Source organism: Columba livia, chromosome 4, assembly GCF_036013475.1.
Source record: "Columba livia isolate bColLiv1 breed racing homer chromosome 4, bColLiv1.pat.W.v2, whole genome shotgun sequence".
In the NCBI taxonomy this organism is placed as follows: domain Eukaryota; kingdom Metazoa; phylum Chordata; class Aves; order Columbiformes; family Columbidae; genus Columba; species Columba livia.
In genome coordinates, this window is record NC_088605.1 from 53,688,831 (window position 1) to 53,705,932 (window position 17,102).

At 47.5% G+C, this 17,102-nt stretch overlaps 3 protein-coding genes across 60 annotated transcripts in view; 1 reads left to right on the forward strand and 2 right to left on the reverse strand.

The window, feature by feature from the left end:
• Positions 1-7,070, reverse strand: part of SEC31A (SEC31 homolog A, COPII coat complex component) — a 46,485-nt gene extending 39,415 nt beyond the window's left edge. For 28 of the 50 annotated variants that reach the window (XM_065061777.1, XM_065061757.1, XM_065061750.1 and 25 more), the window contains exons 1-4: positions 6,376-6,585; positions 6,059-6,142; positions 5,181-5,304; positions 944-1,142 (exon numbers count right to left, since the gene is read on the reverse strand). In XM_065061777.1, coding sequence (XP_064917849.1) covers positions 944-1,142; positions 5,181-5,304; positions 6,059-6,137 — 402 coding nt within the window. In that variant the 5' untranslated portion in view covers positions 6,138-6,142; positions 6,376-6,585. Of the gene's footprint in view, positions 1-943; positions 1,143-5,180; positions 5,305-6,058; positions 6,160-6,375; positions 6,593-6,869 lie in introns of those variants that run through there. The other 22 variants (XM_065061778.1, XM_065061758.1, XM_065061774.1 and 19 more) reach the window with 7 other exon arrangements.
• A 165-nt stretch (positions 7,071-7,235) lies between these two features.
• Positions 7,236-12,681, forward strand: THAP9 (THAP domain containing 9). 3 transcript variants are annotated; one of them, XM_065061779.1, is made up of 5 exons: positions 7,297-7,520; positions 7,618-7,813; positions 7,897-8,173; positions 8,897-9,050; positions 10,208-12,681. In XM_065061779.1, exons 1-5 carry the CDS (start codon positions 7,441-7,443, stop codon positions 12,168-12,170), a joined length of 2,670 nt encoding a protein of 889 aa, XP_064917851.1. In that variant the 5' UTR covers positions 7,297-7,440; the 3' UTR covers positions 12,171-12,681. The 3 variants fall into 3 exon arrangements, with proteins under 3 accessions (XP_064917853.1, XP_064917851.1, XP_064917852.1); XM_065061780.1 differs by having other exon boundaries at positions 8,900-9,050; XM_065061781.1 differs by lacking the exon at positions 7,897-8,173 and having other exon boundaries at positions 7,236-7,520; positions 8,900-9,050.
• Positions 12,682-13,989: 1,308 nt separating this feature from the next.
• Positions 13,990-17,102, reverse strand: part of LIN54 (lin-54 DREAM MuvB core complex component) — a 41,518-nt gene continuing 38,405 nt past the window's right edge. For all 7 annotated transcript variants that reach the window (XM_065061783.1, XM_065061786.1, XM_065061789.1 and 4 more), the window contains one exon: positions 13,990-16,806. In XM_065061783.1, coding sequence (XP_064917855.1) covers positions 16,605-16,806 — 202 coding nt within the window. In that variant the 3' untranslated portion in view covers positions 13,990-16,604. The remainder of the gene's footprint in view (positions 16,807-17,102) is intronic.

Sequence of the window (17,102 nt, forward strand, 5' to 3'; positions counted from 1 at the left end):
GGACATTAGGAAAAGGTTCTTCATCCAGAGGGTTGTAGAGCACTGGAACAGGCTCCTCAGGGAGGTATTCAAGGCCTCATGCCTGGCAGTGTTCAAGAAGCAATTCGACAATGCCCCCAGATACATGGTGTGAATTTTGGGGTGTCAAAGTCCAAGCAGGGCAACAGGTGCCAAGGGCACCGAGCGCCCTTTTATCACATCCCATGGATGGTGACAAGCAAGTTCCAACTTCGTAACGGACAGAAAGGGAAAGGAGACAATTCAGAGAAGACACAATGAACAAAGGGCAGCCTTGCTGAAAGCAAGTGTGCAAAGACAGAAGTGCTATTTAGGAAACAAATTCAGCTGAATTCTCATGCAGCTGGTGGTGACAAGGAAAAACCAGTCCACTGTATCTAGAAGGAAGTAAGTGCTCATTAGTGATGGAGGAAAGCTTGTTAGTTTTGAGAGCTCTTCTGCTCAAGAGGCCACGTCACCACATTTCCTGTTCAGTCTCCTCTTTCCAAGTAACAATACTGAGAAGTCTTTAACACAGATCCTACCCAGACCTCAAAGGAGATACTTAAAATCTGGTGTCACTGGAAGCACAAGTGATAGCAGGTAAATACGCCCAGTGTAATGAGAACATTGGCACAATACACAGGAGCTAAAAACGGAGACTGGCTAAAAACACCACAGAAAAACATGTCTACATATAAGCTCAAGTAAAAAGACCCATTAAATTAGCAACATAAACTGACGAGGGGAAGCAATGAACCAGACACCTTGAATTCTTTCATCCTGAAATGCCAGTAACAGTACAGGATTTTCCTACTAAGTACACACAGACACTCAAACACCAAATTTCATTCACGCTTTTCAGAGGCAGGGAAAGGGACAGTTATAAGTTAAGACAGGCCACTCATTTATGACAGCATGTGATGAAAAACAGCATAAAACCAACCTGAAACATGTTGACGTCGAGCGCTCTTACTGGTCCCGTGTGCTTGTCTTTCTGGGCAATTATGACTTCAGTGTCTCCAGCTATGATTTTGGCTGGGTCGTAGAGAATTATGTTCCCATTTTCGCCCCCAGCAATCAGGACTCCAGAGACTCTCTCAGCCGAGGTCATGCTGTGTGGCCCCCAGATCAGCTTGTGGTACCTGTAAGACACAAAGGTGCCCACAGTCTACAACCATGCACCCCATTTTGCTCAGCACAGCTAAAGCCTCCAGACTGCTGCTAAAAGACAGAAAAGCACTGCCTGCATTTCTCCTTAAGGATCAGTCTTTCTATTAGGTTGGTGCAAAAGCAATTGCTGTTTTGAACCGTGAATTTTAAATCTTTATAACTAGGCTCAAACACATCTTGGCTAATTAAAACAGGAATCATTACAATTAACACATTTTTGCCAATGAGAAATAAGTTTATTCCTGTATCTTAAAAAGCCGTGCTTCAGGATTTCACAAACTCTTGGAAAGCATTTTCTGCATCCTGCTGGTTGTGGAAGCATTCTCTCTACCAAAAGATGTCAAGATGCTTGAGGAAGTGGTAGTCAGTTGGTGAGAGGTCAGGTGAATATGGTGGATGAGGCCGAACTTCGTAGCCCAATTTGTTCAACTTTTGAAGGGCTGGTTGCACAATGCACAGTTGGGTGGTGTTGTGAAGAACCAGGCCCTTTCTGTTGACCAGTGTGGGCTGAAGGCATTGCAGTTTTTGGCACTCAATTTGCTGAGCAGACTTGTCAGATGCGATGGTTTTGCCAGGATTCAGAAAGCTGTAGTGAATCAGAGCAGCAGCAGGGCACCAGTGACTGTGACCTTTTTTGATGCAAGTTTGGCTTTGGGAAGATATTTGGAGGTTGTTCTTGGTCCAACTACTGAGCTGGTCATCGCCCGTTGTTGTATAAGTCCACTTTTTGTCACATGTCACAATCTGATCAAGAAATGGTTTGTCATTGTTGCACAGAAAAAGAGAAAACAACATTTCAAAACAACGTTTTTGATTTTTGATCAGCTCATGAGGCATCCACTTATCAAGCTCTTTCACCTTGCCAATTCGCTACAAACGCCAAATGACCGTAGAATGGTTTGAGTTATTCGGCGGCTTCTCGTGTAGTTGTTAGAGCATCAGCTTCAATGACGGCTCTCAGCTGGTCACTGTCACCTTCTGATGCCTGGCCACTACACTCTTGTCTTCTTTGCAAAACTTCTTGAACCACCACTGCACTGTATGTTCGTTAGCAGTTCCCGGGCCAAATGCGTTGTCAATGTTGTGAGTTATCTCCACTGCTATACGACACATTTTGAACTTGAATAAGAAAATAGCACAATTTGGTTTTTGTCTAACATAATTTTAATAGTATTAAATAAATATAAAATAAACAGCAAGTAATAAGTCAATAGCAAAAAAAGATAAAGCAAGGAAAGCGCGCTAGAACGATGTATAACAACCACATTTAAAAGTCTATTCCAATACCAAACAGCAAATTTCAACAATAAAAAACTGCAATTACTTTTGCGCCAAACTAATACTTACAACCCCTTCCATCAAAAACACACTATGTCCCAATTCTGCTCGTCATCAAGATGCAAGCTCACAACAGTACAACTGATAACCTCCACATCTCTCATCTCCTGGCTGCAAAATCAGATAAATGCTCCCAACTGCACATGATTTTGAGCTCGCCTTTACAAAACAATAGCAGGAATCAAAATAAGAACTGTAAGCCAAACCAACCACAGCCTGGAGGTAAACATCTGATATTTGTGAGCAACATTTCAAATAAGAGAGAAATGAAGTATTTTCAAACCATTGTGTCCATCTGCAAATACTTACATTTCCTTCAACTCTACAAACTTGCTGCATAAGCAGAACAGAATTCCTGTGTATTCAGCCATGCAAATAAGGACTTTTTTTCTACACAAATGACGTGCTGTCACATATCACCTCTTACACAAGCAGAAAGCAAATCTACACTGAATACATGGTGGCAAGGAATTGCTTTCATGGCATTCACCGGGTTATTATTAATCTTTTCCTTATCTCTAGACAACCTTCAGATAATTTCTCTAAAACCCAGCATGATAAAATACATACTGCAGAAAGCTAGACAAAGAGCAGATGCTGGGTGAGAAATGCTATGACCGTCAAGCAGTTCAGCTTCAGTGTTCAGTCTCCCAGTACAGCGTTCAGATTACACTGGTGGTTCACCAAAGAACAATGCTATAAACAGAAACTGGTCTTTATTATCAGACAGATCCTTTTCCTGGGTATGATTTTTACACTTCTGCACATAACTATGAAAGGTTATGAGAAACAGAGTGACTGACAGGGTTGTCTGGGTACTAGCATTACACCACCAGCAAGATTCAACCGGTCTTAAGACAAGAATCCAAACAGAAGGAAGAAAACAACGAAGATCAAAAACCAGAATTAACTTGCCTCTTTCATTCAATTACTTTCCTCTTGCCCTTTGCTCTTTCCAAGATAAAGTTTAGCTCTATAAAAGCAGCATAAAACTTTCCATGGGAAGACAACTAACAAAGCTTGTTGCAGGATTTATCTTTTGTGGGTTTAATCACCTGGCCACTTTCATTTGCTGCAAACCAAAATAAAGCCTGACATATCCATTGCTAGTTGAGGCATTTCTTCTTAGCTTTAATAATAATAAAAAAATCCTTAACCTCATTTGTAATGCATTTTCTGGGCAAAACCAAATGCTTGTGCTGCTCACTGAAGGAAGCATTTCAAAGGAGTGCTACATCCTGGCTAGAGGGAATGTTTTTTGAAATTCAGTAAGCAAATACCACTTGGCAAGCCTCAAAAAATATCATTGTTAAAACAAGGCTGAACGAGGAAATCTGGAAAGATCACACACCCCATCTTTCTCTCAGCAGGTTAGTAAAGAGTGTCAACATCAGCACTGCCCATAGTGCAGAGACCGTGGCTGTTCCTCACAAGTACTAAAAAAGCAAATAACTGCAGGGCAGGGACTGGGAGCTGCTCTGCTCTGCCAGCCCCACAACTCATCGCAACAAAACTGCCACAGCACCAAGCCAGCAGCCTCACACCTCGTACTTTGTCTGGCAAAAGCTGCTGTAGCCGTATTTTACCCAAATCAGGAGAGGATCCCTAAGCAAGGTAACAATCTTATTGTGTGCGAATACACAAAATTGCAACTCCTTCAAATTTGTTTATAGGCAAACTCAACACCTATGAAACCAGCAAAATGCTTTTGGTCAAGAACTTCAGGAAACAGCTGCAGGTCCTTAGGTCTTGAACTTACAGCTTTAGAAGGGATAATACAAAGACTCAAATCCAAGTAAATTCTATTCATGCCATGCCAGAGATGGAGGAGATGGCAGTTGTTTCTCTAGATGTGTCAAATTCTCACTTGGACATCCTGGCAAAGTGCTCTAATTGCCTGCACCTCCAGTCATGCTGTTTTGGATCATCAGGGGAAAGAGTGGTTATGCTGACACTGTACATGGTATGAAAAAGTAGCAGATCCAATCTAACAGTAACGAAAACATTCTCCTTCTCTACCCACAGAAACATCCTGCACTTCCATCTATGTTGTTTCCGCTCACCCACAATGAGCAGCAGTCACTGGACCAGCTACCAGAGAGCCGCTCCAAGTGTTGCCAAGATGGAAACACTGATGCTAATGATATTTATTTGGACAAGCGCATGGTAAGGAACTACGAGCTAAGTGGAGTTGTGCAGTGGGGAACGTGGCTTCTCAGCTGCGGTGCAAAATATGATAGGACACACATAACATGGACCAGTTTAGTTCTGTCGCAGGAGTCTCCCTGAAATAGCTAAATGAAAACACAATAGGGAAACACAGAAAATTGCAAGTGCATTTTGACAATTTCTCATTTTCTTCTTTTCTCTGCAGTATCCCAGAGGCTCCTCAACAAAGAAGGTCAGCATATGTATTCACACCTACCAGCCAATGTCAGATCTTTTAGGTTACGTCAGAGCACAAGCTGCTTGCAACTTTTCAGAGTCCAAACTCACCGCCTTCACAATCCCACCTCAGCGTCCCACAACATTAGTGGCACACCTTCACCCTTCAGCACTGAACTTCTGCTCCTCTCCTTAACAACTGCAAACCTCATGAAGTGGCCTTTCCACATGCAGCATATATAACAGTCCCACAGCCACTGTTCTTCCCTTACAAGCCCTCTGCTCACCTATGAGAGGATGAGAAAGTGGCACAGGACTTCATAGCCAGTGAAGGGTCCGATAAGTCCAGCTCAAATATTTCTAGAGAAGCACTTGTACTGAAGGTTGCATCCAGCTGCTGAGCTGATGTACCTGCAAAGGAACATGCCTGGCAGTGAGAAAGCCATGCTATACAAAAGAACAACTGCAGAAGCAGCACAAGAAAGGGCACAAAAACCATCACCCCTGCATAAACAGACCCTGAGATGGGGTCAAGTTTCCATTTCTGTTATTTAGAAGTAGTTCTACAAAACTCTCCTGCCCATGGTTCCCCCTTTCGGGGGGTCTCTTAACCAACAGGAACAGGAAAAGCTTTGGGCAAGTGCCTCTATCTCCCTGATGATGCACAGAAAAAGTTCAGGTTAGCTATTAGGAAACATTTCCTCCTGGAAAGGGTTGTCAGGCACTGGAACAGGCTGCCCAGGGAAGTGGTGGAATTATCATGCCTGGAGGTGTTTAAAAGACACGTAGATGAGGTTCTGAGAAACATGGTTTAGTGCCAAAGTTAGGTTATGTTTAGACACAATGATCTTGAGGGTCTCTTCCAACCTAAATGATTCTATGAAAATAACCAAAGTTACAAACAAGCAGCAATAGACCTTTAGGACTGCTGTCACCTTACCCTGGCAGAAAAGAGGACGCTTGCTGTCGCCCACGGAATGCAAAGTGTGTCTTCCACACACACGCACCCCAGCTGGACAATTCTACCCAAAGCACTGCACCACTCAGCCCGCTCGAGCCTTCAGGACACTGAACAAACTCCTGCGACTCGCAACCATGACCTCTTCAGGGCAGCTGCCATGCATAGCCCGAGGCCCAGCTTAGCACATCCTTCCCAGGGACTCACCTGTGGCCAGGTAAATGGGGTGCTGCTGGGCGGGGCTCCATGCCTGCATGGCGGTGCGGTCAATCTCCTTCAGCTTCATTTTTGCTGGAAAAGAAAAAAAACTAGAAAAATAATGTTTAAACGGGGGAAGGAGAAGAAAACGGGCAGCGAGGGCTGGCGCGCGACCCGCCGTTCCCAACAGACCGGTCCCAGTTCGCTGGGAACGGCGTGTCGCGCGCCGGTCGCCCCGTCAACCGCCACCTACGCCCCGTTTCTGACAGAAACTGAAAGGAAAAACGGTGGAAAATGACTTTTTTTTTTTTCGCCGCCCGCCTCACCTTCGCGTCCCCAGCGCTCACCCGCTCCCCGGCCCGCTCCAACGTGGCAGCCGCGGCACCGCCTCCCCCGCCGCCGGTTTCCGGGCACACCCCGCGCCTTCCGGCGGCGGGGGAGCGGGACCCCGCCCGGCCCTGGGCGGGAAAGGAGCCTGGGGGTGTGGGGGTGGCGAAGACACCTCCTTCTGCAGGATCCTCGGGGCAGGAACAGCAATGGAGCCTGGGGAAGAGCGAAAGAGGCGTTAGGGGCTGCCGCCCCGCTGAGGTTTAGACGAGGCGGGGGAAAGGGGCGTGGAGCACGAGGGTGCTCCGGGGCCGCCTGTCATCCTCAGCTCAACAGCAGTAATCACGCCGTGGTCATGATGTGAACAGCAGTGAGGCTCATCATCGGACAGGGGCCAGGCGCATCAGCGAAGGAACCCCTCCGCCTTTCGGGGACAGCCCGGGGGGCGCCGTGACTCGTGGCTGGGGAGCTTCGGATGCGGCCCCTGACCCACCTCTCACGGCAGCCAAAGCACAGCTCCGCTGCTGGCTCCTGCCGCTAGGTCCAGCGGCCGCTCAGCGGGCAGATGCCGCGGCGGGCGCTGCCCCGGCCCCATAGCGCGGCCTCGCCTTCTGCGAAGCCGAGCGCCCGCATACAGCGGTGCCCCCGCGGGGCATGGCTCAGCCGCACTCCGCTATGCCGCCCCACCACCGCGCAGCGCAGAAAGGAAACCCGCCCCTTCCGCCCCCGCTATATATAGGGACTGGAAGCGCCGCTCCCATTGGCTGCAAGGATCGCCCTTTATCACTGGCTGCCTCTGCTGCCACCGCCGCAGCCGGTTCGCTTAGTTGTGTTCCCGTTCCTACCTCTGTTGACGTCACACCGAGGCGGAAGTACAGCAGTGCCACACAGCCGGCTGCCGCGCCTAATGAGCAGCAGCCTCCCACGGGAAGGGTTTGGGGTTGTGGCTTGCCAGCCAACGGAACAGAGGGAGCCGGCAGCGCGGGCGGTGCGGTAGCCAATGGGCGGGCACGCCGCGGGGAGGGGCGTGGCGGCGGGTCGCGGCGGTTGCTGCGGGGTCCGCCATGACACGGAGCTGCTCGGCGCTGGGCTGCACTGCCCGCGACACCGGGCGGAGCCGGGAGCGCGGCATCTCCTTCCACCAGTGAGTGTGGCCGTCCCCCGCGGCGGCCCTGCGGCCCGGTGCGGGCGGGGCGGGGAGCTCCGGCCCTCCCTCGCTGCCCTCTCTCTGTCTGCCACAGGTTCCCGGTGGACGCGGCGCAGCGCCGCGAGTGGATCCGCGCCGTGAACCGGGTGGACCCGCGGAGCCGCCAGGCGTGGCGGCCCGGGCCCGGGGCCATCCTCTGTTCCCGACATTTCGCCGAGACCGACTTCGAGCGCTACGGGCTGCGGCGGAAGCTGCGGCGGGGGGCTGTGCCCTCCCGCTTCCCCCGCCCGGTGCGTTGCGAGTTAGCGGCCGCGCTCCCCTCCCCGCCCACCGCCGCCCCGGGCTCTGACCTCCCCTCTCCCTCCCCTGCCAGGAGCCGCCGGGCGAGGGCCGAAGGAGCGGGCTCGCCGCTCAGGCCCCGAAGCAGCCTCTCCCCTGCGCCCCCGCTGGGGACCACACCTATAGCCTGAAGGGGCAGCCAGCGACGGGCGGGGAGGCGCGGCCGCCACTCGAGGCCCCGCAGCTCCCGGCGGGCGGGAAATACGGCCCCGCGCAGCGGTCCAGCGCGGTGCTGAGCATCCTCCGGGAGCTGGCGGAGAAGCGGCAGCTTTCCCAGGAAACCGTGAGTTTGCTGCAGGCCCAGTTTCCAGGTACTGCTGGGGGCGTTGGCCGAGGCAGAGTGTTCCAGGGTCCGTTATTGATGGATTCGTGTGGCTTTATGGGATCAGCGAACCCTGTTTGTTAGGCTCCTAGGTGTAATGGTGAAACGCAGAGGCTTGGCAGTTTGTAGGGCTGCAGTGCACCATTCAATCTTGCAAGGAATTAAAATCTGGAAAAAAATAATTACTTGAGTAATTGCTGCAGTGCTCAGGTCAGACCTGTAACCAGGGCTGTTATATCAAACCGTGCCACCATTCAGTTGAGAGATAACTCTGGAATAGAGCAGATTTAACCAGGAAAACCTTGTCATTTGCACTTTCCAGAAGTGAGGTCTGTTAACATGAATAATATAACCTGAAGAAGCCATTTCCAGTTGCAGAGTCAACTATAGACTAATGGCTTCTCTCTTGTTACGTCAATTGATAAGCAGCACCCACATGCAAGACAGAGTCTTTACTCAAAACTGTAAAATTTGACATTAAATAGGAAGGAGAAAGACCTGTTGTGGGCTTGGCCTCAGACAACGGGGTAGGACACACACTCCCTGTCCCCGGGAGGAGGAGGGGCGTGGTGACAGCTGTACAGGCTTCAGGTCTGTATGGTTCCAGAGGCAGCCCTACAGCCTTGTATTCGGTGATGTATTTGTATTATGCATCCCTCTGTTATCAGCTATTTATTCACTTCACTAAAGCTGACCTATATTTTTTTTTAAGCAGATTTGCCTTGCGAGTCACACAGCTGGAGGCAGATGGCAGAATACTCACCAGAAATGAGGCAATTTGCTTGTGTTCTCCACCTCTACCATAATAAGGCCTATGATTATCTACGGAAGATTCTTCCTGTGCCTCATCCTTCAAGTCTGACAAAGCAAGTTTTTATTCATACATTTCTGAATGCATTTCCAAGTATCCGTCTAGAAATAGGTATAGCAGATCCATCCTGAAAACATTCAGTGGCAGCAGTTTTTCCCTCCTTTGTTTTAGTAACAGGAGAAGGGGAAGCATACATCAAGGAATGTTGATACCCCTCATCTCAGAGAGCTGCTACGTGTTCATGCATGTGGGTCACAGTATAAGAATAACACATTCCTTACATTAACAATTTTGAAGGAAAACTTTGAGACTGTTTTCTGGAAGTGAGAGGAGACAAGAAGGGAATATGAAAAAAGTCAAGGACTGCATAAAGCAGATAGACAGGACTTTTGATTTTTCTTACCTTGCCTCACAAGGACTGTGGAAAGTTAGTGAATCTGGACAAGCGTCTGTTCCAAAGGTAAAGAAGGAAAGTACTTCTGTATCACACAACTCAGTTGTGTAACTCAGTGAAAGTAATTGCATAGGCTGAGAATTTATTATGTGAAGTACTGTTGGACACATTAACAAGGAGAGAAGTTGTAACAGCGCACAAAACAAAAACTGAATTAACTCTCCTCTTACAGGTTTTGAGTCTTAAATTTCTGTATCACAGTTGGAAGATGCACAACATATACATATGTTCTCCGTGCCAGCCTGGGGGGATTTCAGACAACTTCCTCCAAAGAATCTGCTCAAAGGGGTGCCAGGAGGTGATGGGCAGAGAGTAGATCGAGGAGAGGAGCATTCCCCATGGGCTGCCAAGGCTTTTGCATCTTCACAACTGGATTAACATGTCCAATGGGGAGAAAGCCTGTTGGAGGGAGAGCAGCCTGGTGTTCCTGGCGCTCTGCATAGCCCGATTTGCAATTTTTTTTTTTTTTTTTTTCCTCTCTTGTCCCGATCTTCTGTACATTGGAGAGGTAGGAAGCTACTTTGTTATTTCACTCCACAGTCAGTACATTTTGCTTGGCTTCCTATCACTAGTGCGTGAGAAAAGAAACTTGGACTATGCACTAAGACAGGCAGGGCTGGTTGCTTTATTGTCTGTTGCTTAGCCTGCTCTGCAGCACCAGACATGGCTGACCATGTCCTAAGTGGTAAAAGGTGCCAGCTGTTGCCTCAGTTTTCTCAGAATCACATGTCCTAATCTCATCCTCCCTTCCTTTCCAGTTGGCTGTCTAATAATGAGGCTGCTGCAGGCTTCAGCAACAACATTTTCCTCTGCCTTCAGGAAAAAGTGGAGAGAGGGGAACATGCCTACCGTTACTGTGCTCTGATGGTACAGGACATGTCCCTGCAGAAGCAGCAGGAGTGGGACCCGCAGACCCAGTGCCTAACAGGCTTTGTTGACTTGGGAGCAGGCGTCCTTGATGCCGATGAAGCTCCGTTGGCCTCGGATGCGATAATCCTCATGGCAGTTGGCCTCTCAAGTCCATGGAGCGCTCCCCTTGGCTACTTTTTTGTGAACAGCACAACTGGTCACCTACTTGCTCAGCTGCTTCGTCAGACCATCAATAAGCTGAACAACATCGGCATCGTGGTCCTAGCTGTGACATCAGGTGCCTCCGCTCATGGTGCTGAGACTGCCAGAGCTCTGGGGATCAGGATGGATCCTGAAAGGATCTACTGCACTTTTCACCACCCACCCGGCTCTGCTCACGGCATCACGTACTTCTTTGACATTTGGCATACACTCCAGCTGATCCAGAATGCGCTGCAGTGCTTTCAAAAGATAGAGTGGCTTGGTGACACTGTGCAGTGGCAGCACGTGGTGGAGCTGGCAGCTTTGCAGGAGGAGAGAGTGTTAGAGCCATGCACACCCAGGTCCGGCAGACCTGGGACTGAGGAGAGTTACTACCTAAAGGTCAACCTCGCTACCCCGTTGTTCAGCGAGGGTGTTGCTGACGCACTGGAACACCTCCAGAAGCTGGGTCTGGCCTCATTCCGCAACTGCGCTGGTACTGTCAAGTTTGTGCGATTGATGAGCCGTCTCTGTGAGGTATTTTATGGCAGATATCCCTATGGAAGGGAACTAAAGGGGCCTTTGCTAGCTGGAAATTATGCCAAAATAAACCGCCTCTTTAATGATGCCAAGAGCTGCTTTATCACCTTAATGGACTCTATGGGAAGATACATTATTAAGAGCAAACGCAAACTAGGATTTCTGAGTTTCCTCCTCAATGCCGAAAGCTTCAAGTGGCTTTACACCAACTACGCATGTCCAGAAGGCACTCCTTCCCACCACCTCCTGACCTACATCTTCAGCCTCGACCCACTGCAGCTGTTTCTCAGGGCACTCAGGCAAACCTGCGGTAGCAGTGGGAACCCTTCCTGTGCTGCTTTCCAGGCTGCTTATCACAAACTGCTGGCCAGCTGCAGCCTGGCACTGGGCTCCCCACAAAGCAGTGGCTCAGGCAATATGAGCTCTTTGGATATTTCCCCATTTCATAGAAGAGATCTGACCCTTGGCAGCATTCGTGCTCAGTATAACCCAGCTCGTGGGCGGACACTGGCAGCAGAGTACCCCTGTTGTGCAGGGTTTCTTTTGCAAGGCTCTGCACTGAGCAATGCACTGACAGACCTATCGCTGCATGCACAGAGCATCGCCTGCACCGCGGGCTTTGTTGCTGAGCAATTAGCCTCTGACTTGCACTGTGAGGCTTGTCTTGCTGCCCTCTTTGAGTCAGACGAGAGCAGGGGAAGATGCGGGTCAGTGCTCTACATAAAAAAGTTAGGTGGAGTGAGTCTTCCCTCAGCAAGCGTGCACCACATAACAAGCATTTCGGAACAAGTCCTAAAACAGTATGGCAAATTAGGAGATGGTGACAAAAACTCCAAGGTGTGGCATTTGTCTCTAGAACAAAAAATCTTCCAGGAGTTTCTGGGACAAAGTCACCTCTTCCCCACCCTCACAAACCACTTACTTGATGGGGAGTTATGCATCAACAATCACTACACAATCTTAGTGAAGGAAATAATGCGATGTTACTTAAACATCAGAATAAACCATGCCAAACACCTGAACTTAAAAGACCGTTGTGGAAGGCACAGATGGAAGAGACTGAAGGGAAAGGATTTGTTTCCATTGGCACTGGGTAGCTGTCAGTCAAGCCAAATCCACACAGGGCTCTGAGTCTTCATTGCTGGTACAAAGATGCAAGTCCCCTCCTGAGGATCAGCAATGGCCAGATTCAGGCAATATCTGTGAGCAAACAATGTGGTGTCTTCCCATTATTTGCCTGGCAAAACTAGTGTTGATAAGCAGTGATACCTTGAGCTACTGCAGTCTGATCAGTTTGGCTGAGCAAAGCAAGGAATTTCACCTGGTTGTGTGTTCCATCTCACAAAGCTGCACAGCAGCCACGTATTTTGTGTGCCTCACTTGGCAGGTCAGGATGAGCAGTGGATGCTCAAGATACCAGAGAGAAAGGGATGCTGCAGGGCATCCCCTGCAGGTGCTGGGTGGTTTAGTGCCACAAGTGGTCTTGCCAGGAGAATACTGATGCGTCCTCGACAGGGTGGTGGGATTATACATGCTGGCAGTTTGATTTCACCAAATCAGATCTGCTTTAAAAAATGGAGACAAGAAAGCTGACAGAGCTTTTACTTAAAAAGGAAAATAAAGAGATGAAAAGCAAATAGCACTCCAGTTGTACACACTCCTACATGTTTAAGTCTAGATCCAGGGTGGGGACACACTACAATATCAAAGTGCACCTGTAAACCCCCATATTTTACACGCGAGGCAGTGGATACTAAGCAAGAAGTGTTTTTCACTGAAAGCAAGAGGACAATGCAGAGGCTGTTGAGCCCAGAAGCACCCAGGGGCACTCACACTCTGCTCTCTGGGCAGGAGTCCCAGGCACCAGCATGGGGGTGTGCTGCAGCAGGGCAAGAGTTTCAGGTCCCATCACATTTTTCAGCGTTTATAATTCCACAATTGTGACCAAGCGATTTTCTGGCGCACTTATTTTCCAGGTATCTTTTGGACACTGCTTTCTCTTCCCCACAACTCCTGGTCACTCACACATTCACTATCTCTCTCTGGAACACCCTCACTCTTCCTAGCAGCATGCCCACCCTGAGGTCCATACAAACCCACTCTTTAAGTCACTCTGAGCATCTTGTTCCTTCTCTCTGTCCTCTGCTGCAGCCTAAGGTAACCAACAGCCTTCTCTCGGGGCAGCTGGTGTGCTAGCAGGGAAGAGCGAAGTCCAGTAACATATTTCATTTGCTCAACATCCTAACAATGTTTCTAAGACTCCCTGAGCATTAACCATATGCTACCTTCATCAAGCTACTCAAGAAAGCCGAATATAGAAATCAGATGCACAAAAATAAAGCCAGGTTTTACTATGCGGAAACAAACCAGAAGCTCTCTTGACTTGTGCTTCTTAATGCAACCAACTAATCCAGCTTTGCAAGAGATACTCACAAGCCTCCTCCCCAAGAAAGACATAAAAAGACACCAATGCCACAAGAAAACAGTGCAACTAGCAAGCAGTCTAAGGCTCTTGACAAACCTTTGCCTCCAAGTTTTGCTCGAGTCCTCTGTGTGGCATCCGGCTGTCTTCAAGGGTGCTGCAGAACAGCCCAACAGTGCAGCCTTGTGTGTCTTTCCACTCAATCTGAGCCTCTCGTGTCTGGCCAGGGCACATACAACAACACTGCTTTAAAAAAAGAGAAATTATCATGTGGGCTCAGCTACCTGGTGCCAGATAGGTTGACACGATTTGGCCATTTATGAACTGTGTCACAAGGTGCCATGGACTGCTGTGCATGGCAGTACTCCAGTAACCATGGGTCTGTCTCCAGTAGGATTCAGACTCGGACTGAAAAACCAAGCCACCAGAAGTGGGCCTAGTGTTAGCAGATTCATTTTGACATTTCAGTGAAAATCTTTTGTGTATATTTGTCAGTGCTGAAGGAAAGGAGTGCAAAAAATAATCGTATTTACAGAATAGTATAAACGTTTATTTTTCTTTGTGATTTATCTGACTGTTTTGTTTTTACAATATAGAAAAGTGTATTCTTTGAATAGGTCTAGTAAATATAAATTTATTTTTTCTACTTTCAGATGTAAACAGAACTAGAAAATGAACCCTTGCCCCATTCCCAATTATTTTTAATCTAACTGGATGAACTTGACTGTAAGTCTTGTCCAGCAGTTTGATGCAAATGGCTAAGGGAAGTACAAAAACCAATTCACACTTATTACACCAAGGAAAGGGGAGAGAGGAGTCCAAGCTTAATATTGGAGAAAGCTTGTTCAAAACAAAATAGAAGAACTAAGAGCATTTGATTGCACCTTCAAAGTCTTTACAAGCAAAATATTCTCAAGCAATGCCATCATACATAATTACAACTGTAATCTAAATTTCACAAGTGTTTTTGCACACTATATAAATACACATCACAGAAGGTGCAATTTAGGGTAAGACACAGAATATATACAAAATTAACATGGATTGAAGTCTAAACAGAAGAAGGCATATTGCAATCTGTTTGAAAAATAACATAAGTAGGTATTACTTTATTCACTTACACTAATTTACATTTATACAAATCTTACCAGACATACTATATTAGATCACTAGAAGTAAACTGAATAGCCGCACTATCTACATGTAAGGTTACCGCACTGACTTTTTAGTAAATCCAAGTCCTAATTATGAAAAAAAATGGCATTTATTTACATGAGAGGTGGATTTCCTTTTCAGAGATTTGCACAAATATGCTTGTTATTTATGCTCAGGGAGATGGCAATAGTGAACAGGGCCCTTCAGATAATGACTGCCATGACAAACCTGGTCTGCAACAGCTACCCAGCGGCCTGACACCACTGCCTCCCAGGCTCTTCACACCCCCGAGTCATTTCAAGGAGGCACCAGAGAGAAGGGTTGACGAGAAAGGGCCTCCTGCTCAGTACACAGGACTGTGGGGTGAAGACGGGAGCAGAAGCTTTCTCCCATCCTATTGTCGTCACACATGTAGGCACTTAGTTCTGCTGCTGGTTTGCTTAGCCCCTACCTTTCCCCAGCATGGCCATGCAAGAAAACCTGGAGGAAGAACTCTGATGCATTTCTCTGTATTTACAGTTCTACACAAGGAATACAAAATCCGTTTTGGAAAAACCTAGCTGTCTCATTCAGGCAGTAGTGAGACAAGTAATAAAAATGCCTGTGATCAAGCATGGTTATTGACATTCATGGTAGTTAAGTAATCTACCAGGTTAATTTTCCAAATGTGTTCCACTATAAAAAATGTGATCTCAGATTGCCTGTAACAAATACTGGAAAAAAAAAATCCCCTGCCCTAGTCCACACACAGCTGTAGCTGATTGATTCCCCCCCACCCTTCTGCCTTTTGTAAAAGATTCTGTGCATCTGTCTGGTAGCAATCCTGATTCTGTGCTAGCATCCTCTCTGATCAAAGCTCTCACAGTCATTCTGAACAACACTAAAAAAAGACCAAGTAAATTGCCAACATGCAGAGAAGCAGCATTGTGAAGACCCGAAACCAGGCTGAACATGATCCCTACCTGCCTTTGCAAATCGATTCAGATGCAGATTGTCTTGAGTCCTCTCATTAAGACAACTGTGGTCCCACTGTCTCCCATGACCTCAGCTTCCTGGCCTTAAACACTCCAGGTTACAGCTTGGTCCTAGAAAACACAGTGGGCTGCACAGCCCTACCTTCAGCGAGGGATTAGGCTGCCACAGACGTCTGAACACCAAGTTTCACCTAAGCAACAGCACCCACCTGCTGCACGCTCAATTAACTCAGGCACAGTCCAGCATTGTGGCATGGCTGCTCTTCCTCACTTTTGACAACAGGCCACTGTCTTAACCTTCAAGTTCCAGCTTAGAAAACACCTGAGCCCTCAGCCATAATCCTATCAAAAGATTCCCATTAATTCCATTGGCCTCTAAACACTTGGGGCCTCATTCCCATGATATTTTCTGCCACTTGCCCAATGGAAAACTGCAAACAACCCCTCCTGTATTATTGCCTCTGTATTTCACACTGCTCTGTGCACTAAACGAACATGCTGTATCAGGTCCTAAATACAAGTACTACCTTCCATTTTGATGCTCATTTTTACACGCTTCCTTTCAGGACTCTCTTGGATACACTGATACCTTCGTATTATGGGCCTGTCACCAAAAGTGTCTGACATCACCTGGGTCTTATTGTATGCACAAACTGATGCAACTCCATTCACTGTAAATAATATATATTATAATAAATTATATATGCCATTCAGGCCATTATTCTGGGGAGAAAGGGGAGAACACACCTAATTTTTAAGAAACTCAAGGTAAAAGCTGTACATTGGGAAGAAAAATTGACCTTTAGGCATCACCTTAAGTAGAAGAGGATTTAGCTAAGATTTAAAAGTCTTTACATCTTGTTATAAAAGATTTTCTTGTTTCAATCTTATGCAGGTCAATTTACAACAAGCACCAAATTAACAAATACTATTAAATCCTCTATGCCAAACCAAAGTGTCCCTGTGCCTTAAGTGTTCTGTTCAGTCCGCTTCATTGTGGCTCATGTGCACGAGTCAGCAGTTCATGGCACAAGGGTCACTTTTGGACTTCCCTGCAGAGTTAATAACTCTCATCAAACAGCGTCCAAACTCCTCCAGGATCATGCGCTCTGCTGCAGCTTTCGACTTGCCCATCTTCTCCGCTTGCTCTGCCTGTGCAAGAAGGCATTCGCACGTGGCATCAGCTACCTCCTTGGTAACAAATGTAAAGGGCAGCCTGAAAAAAACCAAAACACAACAAAAATCCACTCAGTCCCAGCAAAAACACACAATACACCTAACTCCAGGGCTGGGCAACTTTTTAGTACGAGGACTCATGAGATTTCATCTGTCCTGTGGCTTCCAAGTGCCTTTAGACAACCAACAGGGAACAAATAAGCCACAGTTACAGTCCAGTGAACTGGTGGGCCACTGTGCTTTGGTGCCTGCCTCCATTCATGTACATTTGGAAATAGACTCTGAAATTCCCAGGTACATAGAACAATTCTCCAGCTTTTACTCTAAGGGCAGCTC

What these genes read in the sequence shown, in the direction of transcription:
- THAP9 (XM_065061779.1), top strand. Translation starts at nt 7,441, where the DNA reads ATGACACGGAGCTGCTCGGCGCTGGGCTGCACTGCCCGCGACACCGGG. An exon ending in CGCGGCATCTCCTTCCACCA is followed by an intron (nt 7,521 to 7,617) that starts GTGAGTGTGGCC and finishes TGTCTGCCACAG; the next exon opens with GTTCCCGGTGGACGCGGCGC. An exon ending in GCTGCAGGCCCAGTTTCCAG is followed by an intron (nt 8,174 to 8,896) that starts GTACTGCTGGGG and finishes TTTTTTTTTAAG; the next exon opens with CAGATTTGCCTTGCGAGTCA.